General features: G+C 35.1%; 1 protein-coding gene across 1 annotated transcript; it reads left to right on the top strand.

The window, feature by feature from the left end:
• Window positions 1-18,027: 18,027 nt before the first annotated feature.
• Window positions 18,028-21,631, top strand: LOC127130653 (uncharacterized). Its single transcript, XM_051059625.1, has 6 exons — window positions 18,028-18,249; window positions 18,305-18,554; window positions 18,825-18,950; window positions 20,654-20,799; window positions 20,904-21,265; window positions 21,544-21,631. The coding sequence occupies exons 1-6, from the start codon at window positions 18,028-18,030 to the stop codon at window positions 21,629-21,631; spliced, it is 1,194 nt and encodes a 397-aa protein (XP_050915582.1).
• Window positions 21,632-24,007: the final 2,376 nt, after the last annotated feature.

Raw genomic sequence — 24,007 nt, 5'->3', positions numbered from 1 at the left:
CTAACGAATGAGCATGATAAATGATAGAAAAGTTTACCTCTTGTGGTAATTAAAACCTTTGATGTAGAATTTGATGAATGATCATAAACGTTGAACAAAGAACAACGTCTCTACTCAGTCCACGCGAACAAAGTGCCTTTAATCTCAGTGTTATCTGCTATAAATGAAGACATTAGAGAGAGAGAGAGAGAGAGAGAGAGAGAGAGAGAGAGAGAGAGAGAGAGAGAGAAAGAGTGAGAGAGAGAGAGTGTTCAAAAATGAATTTTCCTCAACCAAAAAAGCTTTTACACGAGGGTTCTATTTACAGAACCATTTGTGTGGTTTGCAAGCTGAAAAAACCACTTAAGTGCAATGTACCTTATGGTGTATTATATTTCGCTTAAATGCACGATACCAATGGTATTCTGTATTCCAATTAAGTGCATCGTACCTTACGGTGTTCTATAACTCACTTAAGCGCACCATACCTTACCATTTTCTGTAATTCTCTTAAGTATATCGTACCTTACATCATTCCTTATTTCACTTATTTCTTCTATCTCTCATCAATTTTTCCTTCTGTGTGTGACCAGGTAGGTTCTCGTGACGTTGGCAAATCATACATTTAATATAATAAATAGTGAGTGCTATCAAGCAACACGTCACTGATACCCAAGTCACGAAAATTCCATGTGATTTGACAAACCTTTTTGTGATAATGCTTGTATGTATAATTACCATTTCACCCTCTTGTCTTTATTGAACATGAGGCTTAGAATGTATCACCCTTGTCCAGCTCAATATTGGGCCCTTATACATTTATCCTTTTATGCATGATGGGAAAATTCCATCTTGATCACTCATGTCCCTCAACATGATTTGTGGAGTACCCATCAATTATCTTTATGTCACCCAATTACGGACAACATTTAATCAACAATAAAGTACTCAAATCCACATCTAGTGTCCATAGTGATTTCAGATCTAAGAGTCGTATACACCACTATCACCGTGGGAATAACTTATGACACTTTTCATATCGTTCTTTGTAGTATTCTCATAGTGAGTCAATCCAATACAAATATTACTCCTAATATTCAGAAATATATGAAGACTTGATAACTCTTTATCCATGATCTATGAGATATGATCATCGGTCTATCCGCATAGTAGTCTCAATGCTTATTCTTATCCCACTTCACAATAAAACTTGAATACAAATACTTTAAGAATAATGTCCTTATGATTAATGAGATATCATGATTAAGTCACACTTAATGTTTCATTAAAAGGACTAGTTATTCTAAGGACTTTATTATTTTGGAAAAACAAACATAATAAAGAAATGCCTTTTATTTTAAATAAATAATTTGATACAAATATCAAGTTCTAATAAAAATATTGGCCTTTAGGGCTTACCCCAACATAAACCATTGGTGATCATAAATCCTAAGTATTCACTTGAGAGTCATTTGATTGCAATGTTGACTTTAATCAAATGTTTAACTTGATTCGGTAGGATATATTGATCAACCATCTTATGCATCTTGTCCGTTTAAGCTATCTTTAGAAATTTCTTGACTTCAAATGTTGTCATCATCAAAGTTATGTCATTATCAAAATTAAGCATCTATTGACTGACTTGCATCTTGTTGTCCATAAGCTTTACCATCTTGGATCACTTATTGATTATACCTTCAAGCACATAGATCCACAATTATCACTAGTGAGATTTGTACATGTTGGGGAGAAGTGGCATGTCATGGAGCAAAGTTGGAAGGACCTCTAGGTAAAGCATGTCATTGATTTTGACCAGATGTTCACTGATTTGAGCTAGGAAACCATTGATTAGAACTATATGTCCACTCATTTGGACTATTAGCCCATTGTGTCAAGTTAGGAGACTAAGATCCATGCCATGACTGAGAGGCATTCCATGCTGAATTCATCATAATAATTATTGACGAGTGTCTATGATAACATCTACTGGCATCACGCCCTGGTTTGAAACAAACTTGGCATTGAACTCTGAACCGATCTACAAAACTAACTTCTCTACCACGATCCATTTGGAAACCATAAAAAAGCTCTATTTCCTCTAATTAACTTAGAACCACTAGTAAATGTATTCTCATTCCACTAATTAGAAATTGAATAAGGCAAATGAGTTAAGTGAGGCATAATTTCAGTTGCAACGACATTGCTTTGAGAAAGATTAACATATATATGTTCACTCACTACAACTTTCTTAGCTTTGTAAAATTTAGACTCGTATGAGAGTAACATATACTCAACCTAAATGATAGGGAAAATAACAACAGGATATTGAATTATGGAAGCAAGAGCATTATACTCATCAAGCAAACCATCTAAAATTGCTTCTAAGTAGTCACGATGTTGTTGGTTGGGAATATAAATACGAAAAGGTCTATAAGGGGGGTTGAATATACCTATCCCCTTTAAAAAAACAACCTCAAAAACTTTTAACACAAAATAAATTTTTATGGGCGGAAGCGAAAATAAAATAAGATGGATGCTTAGAAATTCATCAATATCATTTCTAACTAATATATTTCAATGGTATCACTAAAAACATGATCCTTTAAAGGACATAAGCAAAACAGTATAATTCAAGCAGCTTGGTCCAAACAATTTAATATCCCAGTATAGACATGTTTTTTTTATCACAATTGACTTAAAGACGACTCATTAGGTTTGATTCAACACAGACCTATGCTTACACAATAAACCAATATAAGCATGACCTAACCTAGATGGTATACAAACTATTATATGATGTAACATTTATATAACGAATGTAGAAAATTAAAAGAGATAAGGGAGAAGGAGAGTACATAGAGATATATACTGGTTCAGGGCTATCGTTCACGCAGGTACCTATTCTAGTCTTTAATGGTTTAAAACTATTGGGAGAATAATCATTTCTTCCACTATTTTCAAGAGTTAATGTACAAGTACTTTGATACAACGAACTATCATCAATATGAACACTAATAGTCACACTACATTAGCCTACACAAAGATCATATAACAATTCCTTCTGTTGATGCAGATGCTTAATTGGTACATAAAATTTCCTCAATGATATTGATCCAATAATCTTGTTATCTATAATAACCTGCTCCAAGCTTCATTTATGCAACATTCTTTTCTAGAATATGATGAAGACTTGTCTGAGCGATTTCCATTAGCCTCGAATGATTGGATAACTCCCAAATTTGTTCTGCGACAATATTCATATGGTTTCGCCAAAGTCTTCAATGGAGTATAGAGAAACTCTTCTCCCTTTATGAACAACATACAACCAAAATATATATCCAAGGAATGATTCTTTCACATGGTACACATAAACATAACTTCAAAGAAAAACATCAGATTCCCTAATGTACCATTTGTCTATCTCTCACATTTAATCTTTAGAGTTTGAGATCCACAACAATGGTTTTTGACAAAGGTTGAAGATGATGAATAACATCGGAAGAATCTCCCACACACATAGCTAAGTCTTACAAGATCTATATTCTAGGAGGTTAATCACAAGGTATCAACAAGGAGATAGATGTTGGTGAATGAAGAACAAAAACTTGATTCCCTCAAGGTTCTTGGAGAAAAATAGGTTTCTAGGTTCTTGGTAAATGTTCATAGATTGGTCAACTTTCTCTCTTGATGTTCTGTGTTCTACTACAAAAACATACAATGATGTTACAAGAGATTGTGTTACCATACACTTTCTGGAGATTCACTTACTCATTCTTGTGTTCATGGTCACGCACTAAAAAAAGTAGAAGAAAAAAAGAGATTTGAGAGATCGGATTTTAGATAATGACATACTCTATCAATGAGTTTTTATCAAATTATGAAGTAACAATTTAAATCAAAGAAACAAAAACTTGAATCAAATGTTAGAAAGGAGAGAGTAAATCCGTGACTCGAGTCATGTGTGTCTCGTGATTCGAGTCATATAGAGTTGTGATTCGAATTACACTCTTCTATAATTCAACTCAAATGAGACATAATCAATTCCTAACTGTCACAAGACTGCATGATTCGAATCACACTATGCATGATTCAAATCATATATTTTTGCAGCCTTGTTTCAAGCATTCTAACTTGTGATTCAAGCAATACGTAACACGTTGATATAAAACAAATTGCTAGGGTAAGAAATGAGATATTCTGATGGAGACAACTACTAAATTAATGATTGGATAGATTCTCAAAGGTACAAACCTAGTTATAGCCGAAGCAAACAAATACAAATGATTCCAAATGAATTACACACATGAATTACAACAACAATGCATATTCATATAAGTAGCACTGCATTGGACTGAGTAGTGAGAGTCCACATGAAAAGCAAGGAGTCTTGTTGTTCCCAGGTTTTTGACGTCATTGGTGTGGTCATCTTCAGTGAGATAACGTGTTGAAATAATAGGATTCCCGAGACAACGATGAAGCTTGTGCATTTGGATAATGCCTTCGATATGTTGTTTCCACGATTGTAAGTTGTCTTCATCGAGTTTGAGTGTGATTTGTTGTGCATACATTTTGAAAATGATCTTCAAACTTGTACTGAGCGTAATTTGTGTTGAATTTGCTTTTGACATTGTATATATCGGTGAAGCTCTTAATACCATCCCAAAAACATTGACTGAGTGAGAGAGAAAGAGAGAGATTCATTTTGTTATTCTATTTAACTGTTTATTATTCAATGAAATGTTGAAATGTTGGTTACAATAACTTGTTCTAATGAGTTTGTACAAAGTAACTAACTAATGCTGACTCAGAACAGTTAATTACACTATAGGAAAGTTTCTTACAAACTCACATGCACCTATTTAAAGCTCTAACTCCCTTATCCTATTACAAGAAACGGAAGAAGGTGAATTTGTCTTGCCTCTATTGATTCTCAATCTTACATTTATACAACCAAGTTATGATTTGTTTTACTAGAATAACATGCTTACCTTATGTTAACCAAAATCAATTACAATATTCATAAATGTGCTATAATTCTAATTTATGACGATATCGAATATGATTATGTTATCCACAATTGTCCTATAACTCTAATTGATGACGAGATAAAAATATAATCATGCTTAATATAGAAACACCTAAATATGAAAAATTGGTTTAATCTATGATATTTTAAACATTTTTTTAGATATTAGTCATTTTGTAAATTTTAAAAAAATGATCATCTTATTTAACTTAATTTAATACATATACAATTTTATTATCGAAGTTGAATTATATAAATGAATCATTCAATTTGATCAGAGTCACTTATATGGTTCAACCAACGATTTTCTAATATAGTCAAGGCCCCTTAACCCTGTAACTTTCCTGGATCGATGGTCGAGACACTTTTAAAACATTGATCGGTGTGATATAGTTTATGGTTATTGTTACTTCCCTTGCACTATAAACAAGTTAAAATGAGAATACCAATTTTGTAACTGACCGTAAATATTACTACTTCCCTGGCACTATAAACAAGATAAAATGGGAATACCAATTTTGCAACCCACTGTAAAAAGGGAAATAAAGAGTGTAGTGTCATTTAAATTTAAATGGGAGGAGGAGTTTAAGCTGCCAATCGTGACTCAACTTGCGAGACTATTTTTTTCCAACTATTTAATAGACATTATTTTGCAAAGTTTTAAATGGCTGCAGTTTAAAAAAAAAACTTTAAAATAACAGAGTTACCTTCGCAACATATTATATTTTATAAATAATATTATGTACTGTGGCAGTTTAAAATTCTGATAAAATGATTTTTTATATATTGTATTCCATCTGTAACCGATCAATAAATAACATCTTTATCTGATTGTAAGTTATCTTTTCTTTTTTTCAAGCTTGCTTTGTTTTCTTCATCATCTTCATGGAACTTGTGCATGATTACTACACCATTAATATGGTATCAGAGCTTCCAAAGTGGAAGCTCTGGTAGCCATTGTTTCTCAGTCACCTTTTTCTTCTTAGAACTCAGCTTCTATTTCTTTTTTTTTTCTTTTCCAATTTCTTGATTCATACATCAATGGCCTACCAGAGTTACACTGATTTTTCCACGAATTCCACTAATCCTTACTACTTACATCCAAAAGAAATCCACCACTTGTTCTTGATTCTCCATTGCTTGATGATAAGAACTATCACACTTGGTCAAGATCGATGCTCATTGCTTTGATTTCCAAAAACAAAGAGAAGTTCATTGATGGAACCCTAACCAAACCCCCGGTAGCAGATCATATATATGCTTCACGGATTTTATGTAACACCAAGTTCCTTGCTTGACTTCATAGTTCGATCTCAGAATCCATTGTCAAATTTGTGCTATGGATTGATAGTGCCGCTGGTGTCTGGAAAAATTTGCAGATTTGGTTTCCTCAGCGATTTATTCTGCATTTCAGACATTCAGGAGGATCTCTACAAGCTTTGTCAAGGTACTCTCGATGTTTATAACTACTTTACTCAACTAAAAGTTTTATGGGCTGAACTGAATAACTACCGTCATGTTCTTGTTTGTTCTTGCGCAATCCCTGCTCATGTGGTGTGATTGCCTCTGTTCATAGATATCGTGAACAAGTTGTTAGAACATGATTTGCTTCTTCATCTATACCTTGTATTTTGATGATAACAATGTTGTATTTGTAAGAGAACAATTTTGGTACCCTAATGGTTTGTTATTGTGTATCTTTAACAATCAATTCTAATTCTGAATATATGACGTGCAACGTCATCAGTTTCTGAACAATGACTTCCAAATCCGCTTATGCGCTAGTTACTATAAGTTCTGAAAGATGTTCAATGTTACTGCTGCAATGATCTTTCTGCTTATGTGTTGATTCACTCTTGAGAAGCTTATGAGGAAACGCTATGTTGTTGTTGCAACGTTCTCTTAGTTCGTGCTTCTGGACGTGACTCTGGTCACCAAACTTCTGAAGAATGGCAAGCTTCTGGAGTTGTGTTACGTAGCTGAAGATTTTGAGGATCTCATGCCAGAAGATTGAGGTTATCAAGGTTCTGACTGTAGATTTTGCAGATACTGAAGATCTCATGTCAGACTACTGACGTTGTCAAGGTTGTGACCAAAGATTCTGACGTTTTTGAATCCAACTTTATGTTTTTTCATTTCATGCTTCATCAACTTTCATCATAAGTCAATAAACTTGAAGATAAGATCAAATGGGAATATGATCAAATAGTACATATTACAAATCAAATATCCTTCCACTACCTTATTACGTGGACAATGACAGTACTATACACCACACCTGTCACTGATTTTATGGGCGAAGGACAATACACATCATCACTCTTTTCAACATCCAACAGTGGACAACCGCTCTATGAGCTTTCCCTATTTTTTTTCCTCCAACGATATTCTTCTTATGCTATATAAGTGAGACTTGGAGACTTGAAGAAAAGACGTCGGTGATACAATATTTTGACAAGTCTGTTTGTTTGTGAAAAACTATCATTCTTTTGTACATAGTTTTTCTTTAAATTATTGTTTATCATTTATGTAAAACCTGCGAAGTAACTTGTAACACAAAAATATTATTCAAACTGTTTGTTTGATTCCTTAAGGAGGTTATCCTTGAGAAGACAAAGAAGGTTATTCTTTGTGACTCCTTAAGGAGACTATGGTATAATTGGATCCTTGAGAAGGCAAAAAATATTATTCTTTGTGATTATTATAATATGTTGATTATAGTGGATTAAGTCCTTGTATAAAAGACAAAATCAACTTGACGGATGGACTGGAGTAACTTTGAGTTTCAAGCGAACCAGGATAAAAATACTTGTGTTTTTATCTCTTTTTCATTAACTTGTTAGTGGTGTTCTTGAGTTGGTAAAAAGCTTTTGTTTTGTAAAACCCAATTCAACACCCCATTTCTTATGTTTTTCACACCTTCAATTGGCATCAGAGCTCCGGTTCTGATTGTGATAAAAGTTTTATCAACACTTCATTGTGTTCAATACCGATCTAGTTTGTGTGAGAAACAATGGCCGTTGCTAACGCTGCTAACATTGTTAACAATAATGAAAGATATCACTACAGTGCAAAACCACCAATCTTTGATGGTGAGAAATTTGATTATTGGAAAGACAAAATAGAAAGCTTATTTCTTGGTTACGATGTTGATCTCTGGGATCTTGTAGTTGGTGGCTACGTTCACCTAGTTAATGTTATGACTGATCAACAAAAGAAAGATTTCAAAAATCATGATAAGGCTAGAACTATATTCCTAAATGACATCTCGTATACTGAGAATGAGAAGATAACAAACAGAGATGACTCATGAGAGGAACTCTCAAGTAAAGGAGACAAAGGCCTTGGCCTTAAAATAGAAGTACGAGTCATTCAAAACGGAAAATGATGAAACAATTGAGACAAAGTTCTCAAGATTTCAGATGCTTGTTGCTGGACTAGAAGTTCTGGATAAAGGATATTCTACAGCTGACCATGTCAAGAAGATTATTAGAAATCTTCCTAAAAAATGGAGACATATGGTAATTGCTTTGAAGCTGACAAAGGATCTAAACAATATTAGTCTTGAAGAATTTATTAGTTCTTTAAGAAGGCACAAGATTGAGCTCGAGAAAGATAAACCTCATAAGCGAGGTAAATCTGTTGCTTTAAAGTCTAAGCCTGAGAAGACTAAAGCTTATCAAGCTGAGGAAGAATCAGAAGGATTTGATTAAGACTTATAAGATGATGATGAATTGTCTCTAATTTCAAAGAGACTCAATGAACTCTGGAAGTATACACACAATGGTCAAGGAAAGTTCAGAGGAGCCATAAGGAATGTTGGTCGTTTTGATTCTTCTTCTGGACAAAATAAGCAAGGTTCTGGAAAAGAAGTTATCTGTTTTAAGTGCAAGGAGCCAGGCCACTACAAAATGATTGTCCTAAGCTGAAAAAGGACAGAAGGCCTAAGAAGAATCTTTCTAAAGGCAAGAAGGGGTTGATGGCTATATGGGATGGCTCAGAATCTAAAGAAGAAGATTCTGACGAATAAAAAACCAATGTTGCATTGAGGGCAACTACAGATGATCCTGAAGGTTCTGAAGAACCAGAAGATAATGTATAATCAGAATCTGAATTCGACTCCGATTCTGAAGAGATATTTTCTAACCTATCTCGTTCTGATCTTGAATCATGTCTCTCTGAAATGCTGGAAAAGTACCAGAGTCTTCAGAGTAAATACAAGGACCTTAAACAAGTCCAAGTAGTTTCTTTTAAAACTCACAGTGAGCTTGAGAAAGATATTTCCTCTCTAAATTAAAAATTATTTTCTTTAGAAAGTAACAACTCTGCTTTGAAAATAAAATTTTCAAAACTAGAGGAGGAAATAGTCTCAGAAGCTTCTGGTACTGATTGTGTCATTAGATATGACGGAGCATTCTAGTACTTTCTAGCTAAAAGCACAAATAGAAGCAAAATGGATTCTTTAACCTATGGAGTTAGCAAAAATGGCAAGAAAGGTTTAGGTTGTACAAAAACTATAAAACCTGACGAAAGTCAGAAGGTAAAACCAAAACCTCTCTATGTGCATTTCATGCTTGTTGGCACTGCAATTGATATTTATGCACAGCCACATAACCATACAAAGGGTAAGAACTTAGTTCTGAAGTCTAAGTATCATACATAAATTCCCCATTATTACCCTTATGCGAAAAGACCCAAAGTTGTAAGAAACTCTGGGAAAACTAACAAAAGAGGACCCAGAAAGTGGGTACCTAAGGATAAAATAATTTATGTTGTAGACATCCTTAGCAGCTCAGCTGAAACACCAGTCATGATACCTGGGTAGTGGATGCTCGTGGCATATGATGGGAAGAAGTTCTATGTTCCAAGATTTGGAACTTAAGCCCGTAGGCTTCGATGGTTGGGAGGAAACCAGAAAGGAAAGATCATTATCTTTGGAACTATTGATAACATTAAACTTCCTTCTATTACTAATGTTCTTTTAGTTGATGGTATGATGCATAACCTATTGTCTATTAGTCAACTTAGTGACAATGGTTATGATATCATTTTTAATCAAAAGTCTTGTAAGGTTGTTAGTCAGAAAGATGGTATAACCCTTTTTAATGGAAAGAGAAAAAACAACATAAAATCATACTTTCTGATCTTGAGGATAAAAATGTAAAATATAAAATGTCTAATGTCTATTAATGAGGAGCAATGGGTATGGCACAGACGTTTGGGCCATGTTAGCACGGAAGCATTTCTCAGCTAAATAAGCTTGGATTAGTTAGAGCATGTAAGAACATAAAGTTTTCTAAAACATCTTTTAAAGCGAAAATTGATTTATTTGGACCAGTGAAAATTGCCTCTATCAACGGAAATAAGTATGGATTAGTCATCGTTGATGACTATAGTGATCTTACATTGGTAAAGTTCTTGAAACACAAGGATGAGTCACATTCTGTGTTCTTTACTTTCTGCTCACAAGTGCAAACAGAAATGAACTGCAAAATAGTCAAAGTCAGAAGTGATCATGGTGGCAAATTTGAAAATAAACATTTTTAAAATCTTTTTGATGAAAATGGAATTTCCCATGATTTCTCCTATCCTAGAACTCTACAATAAAATGGGGTTGTAGAAAGGAAGAATAGGACTTTGCAAGAAATGGCTTGCACCATGATCCAAGAAACTGACATGGCTAAGCATTTCTGGGCAGAAGCAGTTAACACAACATGTTATATTCAAAACATGATTTCTATCAGACTTATTCTGGGTAAGACTCCTTATGAATTGTGGAGGAACAAAAAGCCCAACTTTTCTTACTTTCACCCTTTCGGATGTGAATGTTTATTGGCAAGTTTGATTCTAAATCACAAAAGTGTTTATTGTTAGGATATTCTGAATGCTCTAAAGGCTACCAAATCTTTAACACTGAAACACAAATTGTTGAAGAATTAATTCATGTTAGATTCAATGATAAGCTTGACCCTGAAAAGTCAAAGCTAGTTGAGAAATTTGAAGATTTGAAGATCAATCTTTCAGAATCCAAGGATATTGATTTTGGAGAAAAAGAATCAAAAGGAAAAGCTAAGTAATCTGAAGCAAGTGACTCAGATATGACTCAACCAGAAGTTGTCGTTGGTCCAACTCATCAGAAGAAAAGTATATCAAGAACCCCTCATTCTGAAGAACTGATTCTGGGAGATAAAAAAATGCTCTAGTTATAACTAGATCCTCATTCAAACCTTCTGAAGAGACTCTTCTAGGTTTGGTATCTCTAATATAACCCACATCTATTGATGAATCTCTTCTGGATAATGAATGGATTTTGGCTATGCAAGAGGAATTGAATTAATTCACCATAAATGACGTTTAAGATCTTGTTCAAAAACCAAAAGGCTTCCATGTCATTGGAACCAGATGGGTCTTCAGAAACAAGCATAATGAGAAGGGCGAGGTTGTCATCAACAAGGCTCTACTAGTAGCACAGGGTTATAGTCACCAAGAAGGTATAGACTATACAGAAACCTTTGCTCTAGTTGTCAGGTTAGAGTCTATTCGTCTTTTAAATTCGTTTGCACTCAATCATAACATCCTCCTTTACCAAATGGATGTTAATAGTGCCTTCTTAAATGGATATATTTCTGAAGAAGTATATGTGCATCAACCTCCTGGTTTTGAAAGCTCTCAAAATTCTGTCTTTGTTTTTAAACTGAAAAAGTCGTTATATGGTTTGAAACAAGCTCCCCGAGCTTGGTATGATAGACTAAGTAACTTCCTTTTGGAAAATAATTTTACTAAAGGGAAAGTGGAAACAACTTTCTTTTGTAAAACCTTTAAGAATGATATCTAGTTGTGTAAATTTATGTTGATAATATTATTTTTGGTTCTACTAAATCTTCGTTGTGCAAGGATTTTTCTAAGTCAATGCAGGCAGAATTTGAAATGAGTCTGATGGGAGAACTTAAGTTATTTATGGGAATTCATATTGATCAATGCTTAGAAGGAACATACATTCATCAGAGCAAATATACAAAGGAACTTCTGAAGAAGTTTAACTTATCAGAATGGAAGCAAGCAAAAACTCCAATGCATCCTACATGTATTCTGGAGAAAGAAGAGGTAAGCAGTAAGGAAAATGAGAAGCTATTCAGAGGTATGATAGGATCTCTCCTTTATCTAATCGCTTCTACACCTGATATTTTATTTAGTGTCTTCTTATGTGCTCGTTTCCAATCAGATCCTATGGAAACTCACTTAACCGTTGTTAACAGAATCTTTAGGTATCTGAAAGGTACTGCTAACATTGGTTTATTTTATAGAAAATCAAGTGAATACAAATTAGTAGGCTATTGTGATGCTGACTATGTTGGAGACAGAATAAAAACAAAAAGTGCTTTTGGAAGTTTTCAATTTCTGGGAGATAATTTGATCTCATGATCCAGCAAGAGACAAACAACAATTGTGCTTTCAACAGCCGAAGCTGAATATATTGCAGCTTCTGGATGCAACACTCAGATACTCTGGATGAAGAGTCAGGTAGAAGATTATCAAATATCTGAGAGTAACATTCACATTCTCTGTGATAGTACTTTTGTTATCTGTTTATCTAAGAATCCTATCTTGCATAAGCATATTGAAATTAAACATCACTTTTTACGTGACTATGTTCAGAAGGGTATTTTTTCATCTAAAATTTGTTGATACAGACCATCAATGGGATAATATATTTACAAAACCCCTTGCTGAAGATAGATTCACTTTCTTTATAAAAAACTTATTTATGGATTTATGTCCAGAATGAAAAGATGTATTTCAGAATGTCTAAGTCTTCATAATTCTAGGTTAGATTCTGAGAATCTTACTTGTTGACTCTGAAACATGAACTTTCTGAAGTAAGGAAGTTTTCATGAATCAGAAAGATTCTTATAAGAAGAAATCTTATTGATTTGTCTTCTTGATTCTGAACAGTTGTTACATTAAATGGTTGTCACATCGTTTGATTTCATGTGGTTCTAAATGGTGACAATTGTCCCACTTTCTGAGCACGTGTGATGAAAGCGTGACACATTGGGTTTCAGAATTCTCGGAATTAGGTTAAAAACTCTTACACTTCCCCCTATGACTGCGTTTTTTTTCTTTGTCATCATTGCAAATTTTTCTATATAAACCCATTTCACTCACACTTTCACACTACGTGCATAACATTCCCACACTTTCATCTTTCAAACCTAAAATACCTCTCTGCACCTGTTCATCCTCTTCTTCACTTTCAACAATGGCTGCTCCACAACAACAGATTCAACAACAACTTTCTCTCAATCGCTCAATGGCTTATGAAAACCATCCCGTCATGGAAGGGATTCTTGATTTGTCTCTAAACACTCCAGTTGGTGAGTTAAGGGTGCTTTGTGAAATAATTGTGGATTTCAATAATTTGAAGGACAATGGGTTCGACTTCTCTGAAACCTTGGAATTTCAAGGATGGGAAAATTTATTTGAAAGACTAATTGGTCTTGTGTGTCCAGTATTGGTGAAGCAGTTTTGGGTGCATGCTACAGTAGAAAAGGAAACAATAAATTCCTATGTTATGAACAGGAAGATTGTCATTAGTGAGAAACCCATTGCTGACTTAATCTCTCATAATTGAAAAGGTAAAAGAATTCATAGTGCCAAATCAATGCTAAGAGAGAAGCAGTTATTGCTCCTGTCATCTTCAAAGATGGAACCAACCTTGAGGATGATAAAGGTCCAAGTGCTAAGGACTTGACAAACAACCTAAGAGTATGGTTTAAGATCATTCTGGGTTGCATTCACCATAGGCCCAACACCAATAGTTCTGATTATGTCAACACTCGTCAGAAGTTTATGTTGTTCTTTCTAGAGAAGGGTCTCAAGTCGGAACTTCATTCTATCTTACTCAAGTTCATAAGGGATTCAATCAGAGGATCTAGAACGGGTGGATCTTCAAATAAGAACAAAATCAAGTTCATACCCAATGGAAGGTTTATTTCTGACATTCTTGTTGAGAATGGTCTGGTGGATGACCTTCTGGTTAGTCGTTTAACTGATGAACTTGTGAAGGATGTTGGAAAGATCTTATGGGGGAAGAATCTTAAGAGCATGGGTCTCATTTCTAAGGTTATAAGGCCCGAGTTCATTCCCTCAGAGGATGACATCTGTGGAACGAGGACTCCAGTAGACAACTTCCCAATCTTCACTCAGATTTATCCTCTAGAGGTTCTGCAATACTATTTGTAAAGTTATCAAAAGCATGGAATTGATCCATTGGTGGATCCTTTCAATCTACCAGAAACATACCCAGATGTTCATGGGAAAAGGAAGAAGGAATCAAGAGGAGAAGGATCTTCAAGGCCTAAGAAGAAGAAGAAGAAAGTAGTTGTCCTTCTGGGTGAAGATAAAGTGCCTCTCAATGAGCGCTATACTTCTGAAGGATACATCTGGAGTTGTCTAGAAATCTTCAAAAGCTTATGATACTACTTCTGGTAAGCTTCCTGAAGCTAGCACTCCTATTGTTTCTGATTCTATAGTTTTCGAAAGGATCTTACCAATCCAACCACCTCCCTCATCTAAACCTATTTCTATATTTTCCCATCAAATATATGAACCAACTTTACTTCCACCTCCTCCAAAAACACCTATTGTAAAACCTGTTACAGAAACTCCTCAAGTTTATGAAACTCAGTCACAACAACAACATCAATAGATACCACTAACAATATCTCTTTCATGGTTACAAATTTCACCCACTCCACCACCATATGTTTCTACTCCCTATAAAGAAAATCCAAATAGAACAACCCCCAGAACATCTCCTTCGAGAGATTCTCGAGACCATATTTCTAAAGGTACTCCTGAGGACATGTTCAACTTTGAACCTGAACCAGTAATATCTGATCTAAATATACCTCCAATCACTTTCCTCTCACTTCCAACACTCTTTGGTCCTGATCTTGATGAAACCAAAATTGACCTAAATGTTAGCTTCCCCAAACCACCCAACCCTACTCCTAAAATTGGTAAGATTTTGAGGGAGTTTGAATCAGAGTCAAGAAGTTATCTGCATGAAGAAATAATGATCAGTCGGTCTTCAGCAAATTCGGTTGAAAGTAATTCTGTTTGGAAAGCCTACAGAAGGCGGATTAATTCCAAGATCTCTAAGCTGAATAACTTTGGGTATAAAGTATCTGAAAGAAACTTCGATTCCGGGTTTGTTCCTTTAATGGAAATTTGGAAGCTACGAAATTCCCAGTTGTATCTTCCTGCTCCAAAGATTAAGGAAGTCATTCAAGAAGTGGATGAGGAAGTTGTTCAGAATGCTGAGGATGATTTTGGACATCGGGATTGTGTCATGGAAGAATATGTTGCTCAAATGGTTGTTTATAAGATCCAACAAGTTGAAGCTTCTGTTCCTCAACAATTTGCTAGAAATTCATCTAGAGACATTCCTGATGCACTTCGGAAGACCATTGAGGAAATCAAAGTTGATAATATGTTAGTCAAAGAGCGTATGAACAAATAGGATTTGATGTTTTAGTTGATATTATCCAGACTATCTTCGCCTCCTCCTCAAAACCCTTAGCACTATTTTTTTTTCCGAAAAATTTCTTTTAAAGTATTTTTAATGATTTTGACTGTATCTTTTCTGCCTTTTGGCATGATGAATGAAAAATAGTGTTTTGTTTCTTTCCAGTTTTTTCTCTTTTATTTGTCTATGTCTTTTTGATTGATGACAAAGGGAGAGAAAGATATCTAAAGGGAATATTAGTAATTATTTTTTATATACCTAAATTTCTAACTAAAGAACCCAAAAATTGTTTAATGTTATTTGCTAAAACTACTAGAATAGTTTGTTAACTATTTTATAGGAATAAGTTCATAAGCCAAAATGGTTTAGTTCAAACATCAGAAGTTTTTATGAAGTTTCAAAGATCAGAATACAAGTTACCAATTTCTGATGAAATGGTCTTCTATCTGAGTCTAAAACCTTCATGATGATGATTGAGAATTAGATTCAAGCATATGAATCTTCAAGGAATTAATAACCATGTTCTGAACTTAGAACATTGGGTACTTGGCATCAAGTTCTGAAGAAATTAGAAAATTTTGGCATCTATATCTGAGGAAGGGTTTCCTCCATAGTGATCAGACTTGGCAATCAAGTTTTTAAGAAGATTTCTTAACCAGGTTCTGAAAGTTCTTTTCAAAGAGTTCTGCTCTTCAAAGGCAATTTAGCTCTGAAAGAGAATTTCAAAGAGAACCAGAATTCAAGTTCTAACTAAAGACAACCAGCTTTAAAAGCTTCTTCAAAATAACTCAACCAAGCTTATGAAGTGAAGCTCATCAGAATGTTGATGTTAACAAACAAGTGCTCGGGACAACATCAAGCAACTTTTGAAGATAAACTAGATTCTGATTGAAAATTACTCTGGTACTTCAAAAAGGTTAATTAGGAAAGTGTTCTTCCATTCTAATTTTATCTTTTTAACAATTATACATCTCAGGGGGAGCTTTGTGCTTCTGTAAAATGCATCCTTATGTGATTATCCTGTACAAAATTGTTCATCAAAATACATGTTTTGTCATCATAAAAAAGCGCGAGATTGTTATAACAAGATTTGGTTCTGCATTTATACCTTGTGTTTTGATGATAACAATGTTGTATTTGTGTGAGATCAATTTTGGTACCATGATGGTTTGTTATTGTGTAGCTTTAATAGCCAGTTCTGATTCTGAATATATGACGTGAAACATCATCAATTTCTGAACAATGAGTTCCAAATCCGCCTCTATGCCAGTTACTAGAAATTATGAAAGATGTCCAATGTTGATGTTGCAATGATCTTTCTACTTCTATGTTGATTCACTCCTGAAAAGCTTATGAGGAAACATTATGTTGCCGCTAAAACATTCTCTCAGTTCATGCTTCTGGACGTGACTCTGATCACCAAGCTTCTGAAGAATAACAAGCTTCTAAAGTTGTGTTACGTAGCTGAAGATTCTGAAGATCTCAAACCAGACGGTTGAGGTTATCAAGGTTCTGACTATATATTATGAAGATTCTGAAGATACTGAAGATTTCAAGCCAGACTAATGGCGCTATCAAGGTTCTGACCAAAGATTTTGACGTTTCTGAATCAAGCTTTATGTTTCTTCATTTCATGCTTCATCAACTTTCATTAGAAGCCAATGAACTTGAAGATAAGATCAAATGGGAATGTGATCAAATAGTACATAGTACAAATCGAATATCATTTCCCCTACCTGATTTTGTGGGCAAGGACAGTACTATACATCACACTTATCACTGATTTTGCAAGCGAAGGACAATATGCAGTATCACTCCTTTCACCATTCAACAGTGGACAACCGCTCTATAAGATTTCCCCATTGTTCCTTCCAACGATCTTCTTCTTATGCTATATAAGTGAGGCTTGGAGACTTAAAGAAAAGACGTTGGTGATACAACATTTTGACAAGTCTATTTCTTTGTGAAAATCTATCATTCTTTTGTACACAATTTTTCTTTAAGTTATTGTTTATCATTTATGTAAAATTTGTTTGTATAGAAGCAACTTGTAACACACAAAATATTATTCAAACTATTTGTTTGATTCCTTAAGGAGGTTATCCTTGAGAAGACAAAGAAGGTTATTCTTTGTGAGTCCTTAAGGAGACTAGGGTATAGTTGGATCCTTAAGAAAACAAAGAAGGTTATTCTTTGTGATTATTGTAATCTATTGATTATAGTGGATTAAGTCCTTATGTATAAGGCAAAATTACCTTGGCGGGTGATCTGGAGTAACTCTGAGTTTCAAGCGAACCAGGATAAAAATACTTGTATTTTTATCTCTTTTTCATTAACTTGTTGGTGGTGTTCTTGAGTTGGTAAAAATCTTTTGTTTTGTAAAACCCAATTCAAACCCCCATTTCTTGTGTTTTTCACACCTTCACAAGTTTGTTTGATTCATTTCCTCAAGGGATTGAATGAAAATTTTACACACTCCAAGTCGCAAATAATGATGATGAATCCATTACCAGACATTTACAAAGAATTTTCCCTTGTTATTCAACAAGAACAAGAGATGAACAATTCGTTATCGACTATGACTCCAACTGCTATCAACAATGAAGAGATTGTTGCATTCCAAGTTCAGACAAATTCAGGGAATTACAATGGAAAACCTAGTTATTCTAAAGGGAAGAGACGATGCTTTAGTGGTGCTAGAGGCTATAACCATGTATGCACTCACTGTGGCATAACGAATCACATTGTTGAAACTTTTTTTTATCAAGAATGGCTTCCCACCAGGATTCAAAGGGAAAGGTGAATCTCAAAGTGCTGGCAATAATCCTCAATCCACTGTTGCAGTTAACATCACATATGACTCTTCTCAACAAGGTTCAGTCGCATCATCATTTGGATTCACTCAAGATAAGTACAACAACGTGATAGAGTTGCTTCAACAGTCCAAGCCCAACCCTAAGGCCAATTCTATTTCTACCTACCCCTTTGTCATGAAGTCACATTTATCCACACCTAACGGTAAGAACTCACATATCTAGATTTTAGATACAAGCACAATAGATCACATTTCCTTTGACAAAACTTCTCTCATTACTTACAAAAATATCATAGTTGTCCATGTCAGTTTACCCGATGGTCCCCATATTGTTGCGTCTATGTCTGGTAGTGTAGTTGTTTCACCTTCTCTAACTTTGCAAAATATGCTTTATATGCCTATTTTTCATGTCAATCGGATTCCTATTGCTAAACTTGTAAGTAACAATAATTGTTCTTTTCATTTCAATGTAGATACCTGTCAAATCCTACAGAATCATTTCAAGGAAATGATTGGTACATCTAGGTTGCAAAGAGGGATGTATGTTCTTGACTCTACACATCACTCTTTATTTTACAGTTCCATTGTTAATGATTCATGTAATCTTTGGAAGTTTAGACTAGGACACATTTCTTATATAGGCTTGAAAACTATTTCAAATTTATTTCCATTCATTCCTTGTAAGAATAATAATGTTCCTTGTGATTCTTGCCATTTTAGTAAACAGAGAAAATTACCCTTTCCTCATAGTACTACTCAATCTTATGCATCTTTTGATATATTGCATGCTGATGTATGGGGTTCATCCTCTACCATTTCTTTCCTAGGGCACAAACATTTCATAACACTTGTTGATGACTATAGTAGATATACTTGGGTTGTTTTCCTTAAGACAAAGTATCAAGTCAAAAGTAGTATCATTAAATTTGTAGCCTATATAGAAAACTGGTTCCACTCATATTTGAAATGTCTCCGAACAGATAATGACACATAACTTATTGTTATAGACTCACATAATCCTGTGTTGAAACATACCAACAAAATGGGGTGGTTGATAGAAAACACCTACATATTCTCAATGTTTCTAAGACCTTATATTTCCACTCTAATATACCATTGAACATGTGGAATTTTTGTGTCCAACATACCATCCATCTAATCAATAGATTGCCCACTCCCTTATTAAAATTCAAATTTTCTCGTGAACTTTTATTCTCTAAGCCACCCTCCCTAATAAATTTAAAAGTTTTTGGTTGTCTAAGATTTGCCACAACTTTACATGCTCATAGAACAAAGTTTGATCCTAAAGCTAGAAAATGTATTTTTCTTGGATATAAGGATGGAACCAAAGGGTATATATTATATGACATGCATAGCCATAATATTTTTGTCTCTATAAATGTTGTTTTTTATGAAGAAAAAAAATTCTTTCAAATATAACCAGACTGTTCCAGATAACCAAACCAATCTTAACCATAACACTAACCCTATTTTTGATTACCTTCCTGATCTGCAGAACTCTGCCACTACAACTAACATGTCCCTTTCCCATGACAGTGGCACGCTTGTTAATTCTCTTGAACTGTGTCACCTTATAATGACAGTCACCCCTCTGTCATCTCTCCTCTTTCTTTAAACCAGTCTAGTCACTCTCCTACAGTTGTTATAGACTCACATAGCCCTGTGGGTCCTAGCCAATTTGGCCATTCTCTATCCAGCAGTCTTTTTCATGTTGATGCCACCCTCCCTTATCTAATGAACATCCTAGCATTCATAAAACTAACAACCTGCCTATATATGTACTAGCCCTGCTGAAACTGAAAATCTTCTTCCATATTTAAGACATTCTACTAGATCCTCCCATCCGCCTAGTTACTTAGCAGATTACCACCATTGTTATTATGTCTCCAACAATTCGCCTTCATTGCATTCCATTGGTTATACTCCTGCATATCCTTTATCTTTATTTCTCACTTATGATAAATGTTCTCCTTCTTATAAACATTTTTGTTGTGCCATGTCCTTTAACGCTAAACCAAAAACATTTAACCAAGCCATTAAGCTTGACTATTGAAAAAAGGCTATGAATGTTGAGTTACAAGCTCTAACATAGAATCACAGTTGGGATGTGGTTGACTTACCCCCTGGTAAATATCCTATTGGATGTAGATGGGTATACAAAATAAAATACAGGGCTGATGGATCCATTGAAAGGTATAAGTCTAGGTTAGTAGTAAAAGGATACACTCAAATGGAAGGCATTGACTATTTCGATACTTTTCACATGTTGCAAAAATTACAGCAGTTAGAGTTTTATTGTCTCTTGTAGCAATTAAAGGATGGCATTTAAAACAACTTGACATTAACAATGCATTTCTTCACGGTGATTTACATGAAGAAGTCTACATGACTCTTCCACCTGGTATGTTTACTTCTTCTGCTTCACAAGTTTGCAAACTTCACAAATCTCTATATGGATTAAAATAAGTTAGTAGGCAGTGGTACTCCAAGTTACCTTCTTTCTACTTTCAATCAGGTATTCTCAATTTCAGGCTGATCATTCCTTATATATTAAGGCCAATTCTCATAGTTTCACTACTTTGTTGGTTTATATGGACAAAATTGTTCTAGATGGTGATTTTATGGATGAAATTCACTATGTCAAGAATCTGTTGGATCACAAATTTAAGATTAAGGATTATGGTCATTTAAGATTCTTGCTTGGCTTTAAGATTGCTAGGTCCAAAGTTGGTATCTTTTTTAATCAAAGAAAGTACACACTTTATCTTTTAGAAGATTATGGTTTACTTGCTTCAAAGCCTTCTGTTGTCCCTTTTGATCCCGACACAAAACTTTCAGTCAATGTTGGTCATCAATTAGAACATCCATCCTGCTATAGACAATGGATTGTTAGGTTAATCTACCTGAAAAATTCTTGCCCTGATGTTTCTTATGTTGTACAACATTTAAACCTATATATATATATATATATATATATATATATCATGTCCTTTATTACCACATTATCAAGCTGCCACAAGAATCCTCAGGTACCTCATAAAGGCTTGTTGTTCCTAGCTTCTAGTGACCTAAAATGTATGTTTTTGCTGACTCAAATTGGACTCGATGTCTAGATGCTAGAAAGTTTGTCACTGGCTATTGTGTTATTCTTGGTTCTTCCCTGCTTTGCAGGAAGTCCAAGAAACAACATATTGTGTTCAAGTCCTTGACTGAAGTTGAATATCAGGCCTTAGCATCGTTGGCTTGTGAGCTACAATGATTACAATATCTTTTTCACGATTTCCAGATCAGATTCCTTAAACTTGCATATGTGTTTTGTGATTGCAAATCCTCTATTTACTTGGCTTATAATCCAACTTTTCATTAGCGGAACACATTGAGCATCATTGTCATGTTTTCGTGAAAAACTCCTCTCTAAGCTCATTCATATTCTTCTTGTTTCAACTAAGGCTTGGGTAGCAGATAATTTCACCAAGCCATTACATTCACCAATGTTGTCATCAATTTTATCCAAGTTGGGACTTTATAGTATACATAGTCCAACTTGAGGGGGGATGTTAACATATTATTAATATTCAGCTAGTCTTATTCGTACATATGTACAGTTAGTTACATTAGTTTGTTTGATAGTTATTAACCAATGTATATATTGGATATTGTATTCCATCTGTGTATATCCCGAAATTCCTTGAGGCCGAGCTTTTAAGAACCGAGTATGAAGAGACAAGAAGGTCAAGTAGCCTTACACAAGTCGATACTCGGTTAGGTTTCAATTAAGCACAAGATAAGCATGTCGGATTCGACCTCGTAAAATTATTAGAGAACAAACTCAGGTTTAACGTCAGTGCTAGGAAATCATATGAACAGACACAATGGAAGGTTATGAAACGTCTCCATAATGGCAGGGGTTACAAAAGCAGAGGGAAAATGAGTTATGAGATGATTAAGGAACGTGGTGAATGTATTCCAAGTTCCCTTAATGAGGAATATGAAGAAACACCCATTTAAGGGCCAGTGTTGGTGGAGGGAGTGTAAAAGGAGACTTTCTCCAAGAGGAAGAGAGAGACAAGAATGATCGGAGAGGGTCACCTGCAACCAATTAACCTATCATTTGAGGCTCTCTATGACTTGCATCAGGGAAGTCAACCTTTTAGTGTTTTTAGCAAGAACATTTGGTGTCCACCGTGAGGCCTCAGTAATATTTTCCCATGCCACACAAAAATCATCTCCCACCCCAACTATGCGATGTCCAGATCATCTCCCAGCCAAAGTGATCCACCTCCGCCACCAGATTTAACCTAATTACTCGCAATGGTGGAGGCTCTTTGTCAACATAATGAAACATTGCAAGATAGTGTTCATGTTTTGCAAACACATGGTCAACAAGATGAGGATACAGAGTAGGAGCTTTTGGATTCCCAACCATTATCCGAGGCGATCTGAGACGATCAAGTTCTAGAGAACTTGAAACCATACTTTTTGGTATCTTTTGATGATACAATCGATCCACAGGAACACATTCTTACGATCAATAATCAAATGGAAATAGTAGGGGCTTCCGACTCCCTTAAGTGTAAACTCATGGTAGGTACCTTTAAATAAGGGGCTCTACGTTGGTATATGAGCTTACCCAGATTCTCGGTCATTAGTTATCAGGACCTAACTAAAAAGATGGTACAATACTTTTCAGCAAGCAAACATAGAAAAATGTCGACTACCAGTTTATTCAACATCCGACATGGGTACACAGAATCTCTCAGAGAGTATCTGGAGAGGTCCAACGAAGAAACCATTAACATGTCTCGCCCAAAATAGGAGACATTTGTGGGGGTGTTTCAACATGGCCTCGAAGTCGGTCAGTTCAATGAATCCCTATAGGAGAAGCTGACATCCAGCATGGATGAGGTTATTACCATAGTAGAATTCTATATTAAAGGGGAGGAGAATAACATGGAAAATAGGTCTCGAGATGCCAAATAAGAAATGCGAGCTAAAAAAGAGGGAGCTGAGCATATGAGGAGTACCTTAAGCCTAGACCTAGAGACTGGACCATGATGAGACCATCTCGGAGACCATTTGACAAGGATGTCAAGTATATGCCACTGAATGCAAGACGTGAAAATATTTTGAAAGAAGCCTATCGTCTCAAATTACTCCCCACCCCGACGTTCCTAAGAGGTATTCACGCCATGATGGTAAAAGGCAAGAATGCATGGTGTGCATACCACAGACTTCGTGGTCATCACACAGAAGATTGTCATCAGCTCATGAGATAAATCGAGATCTTAATTCAGAGAGATCATTTGTTGTCCTATGTGAAAGATGTTAGAGGACATCCAGGAAAGAGAAGTCCTCCTAGGGAGGATACCAGCTCGGAAAATCCTATCTAAAAGAAGGGGAAAATACGGATGAGGTCCCCGAAACCCGAGTGACCCGCCATATATAAAATTACATTATTGGAGGATATGCATGAGGAGAAGAAACCAGTTCAACCAGGAAAAGATATGCCTGAGGAATGATACATACCAGACAGAAGCCATTTTCAGAAGAAGATGGAAATTCTTCCGAAATCAATTTCTCCAGAAAGGATTTCGAAGGAGTATTGGCTCACGAGAATGACCTAATGGTAATTAAA

The sequence above is a fragment of the Lathyrus oleraceus genome, chromosome 3, assembly GCF_024323335.1.
Source record: "Lathyrus oleraceus cultivar Zhongwan6 chromosome 3, CAAS_Psat_ZW6_1.0, whole genome shotgun sequence".
Classification (NCBI taxonomy): Eukaryota; Viridiplantae; Streptophyta; class Magnoliopsida; order Fabales; family Fabaceae; genus Lathyrus; species Lathyrus oleraceus.
The sequence above is the reverse complement of the archived record's forward strand: the minus strand, read 5'-3'. Positions and strand labels throughout refer to the sequence as shown.

Excerpts from the sequence above, each read along its gene's own strand:
- LOC127130653 (XM_051059625.1), top strand. The coding sequence starts at position 18,028 with ATGATGATGAATCCATTACCAGACATTTACAAAGAATTTTCCCTTGTT. Across the intron at positions 20,800-20,903 it reads TTACTTCTTCTGCTTCACAA|GCTGATCATTCCTTATATAT; the intron begins GTTTGCAAACTT and ends TCTCAATTTCAG. Across the intron at positions 21,266-21,543 it reads TATAGACAATGGATTGTTAG|GAAGTCCAAGAAACAACATA; the intron begins GTTAATCTACCT and ends CCTGCTTTGCAG.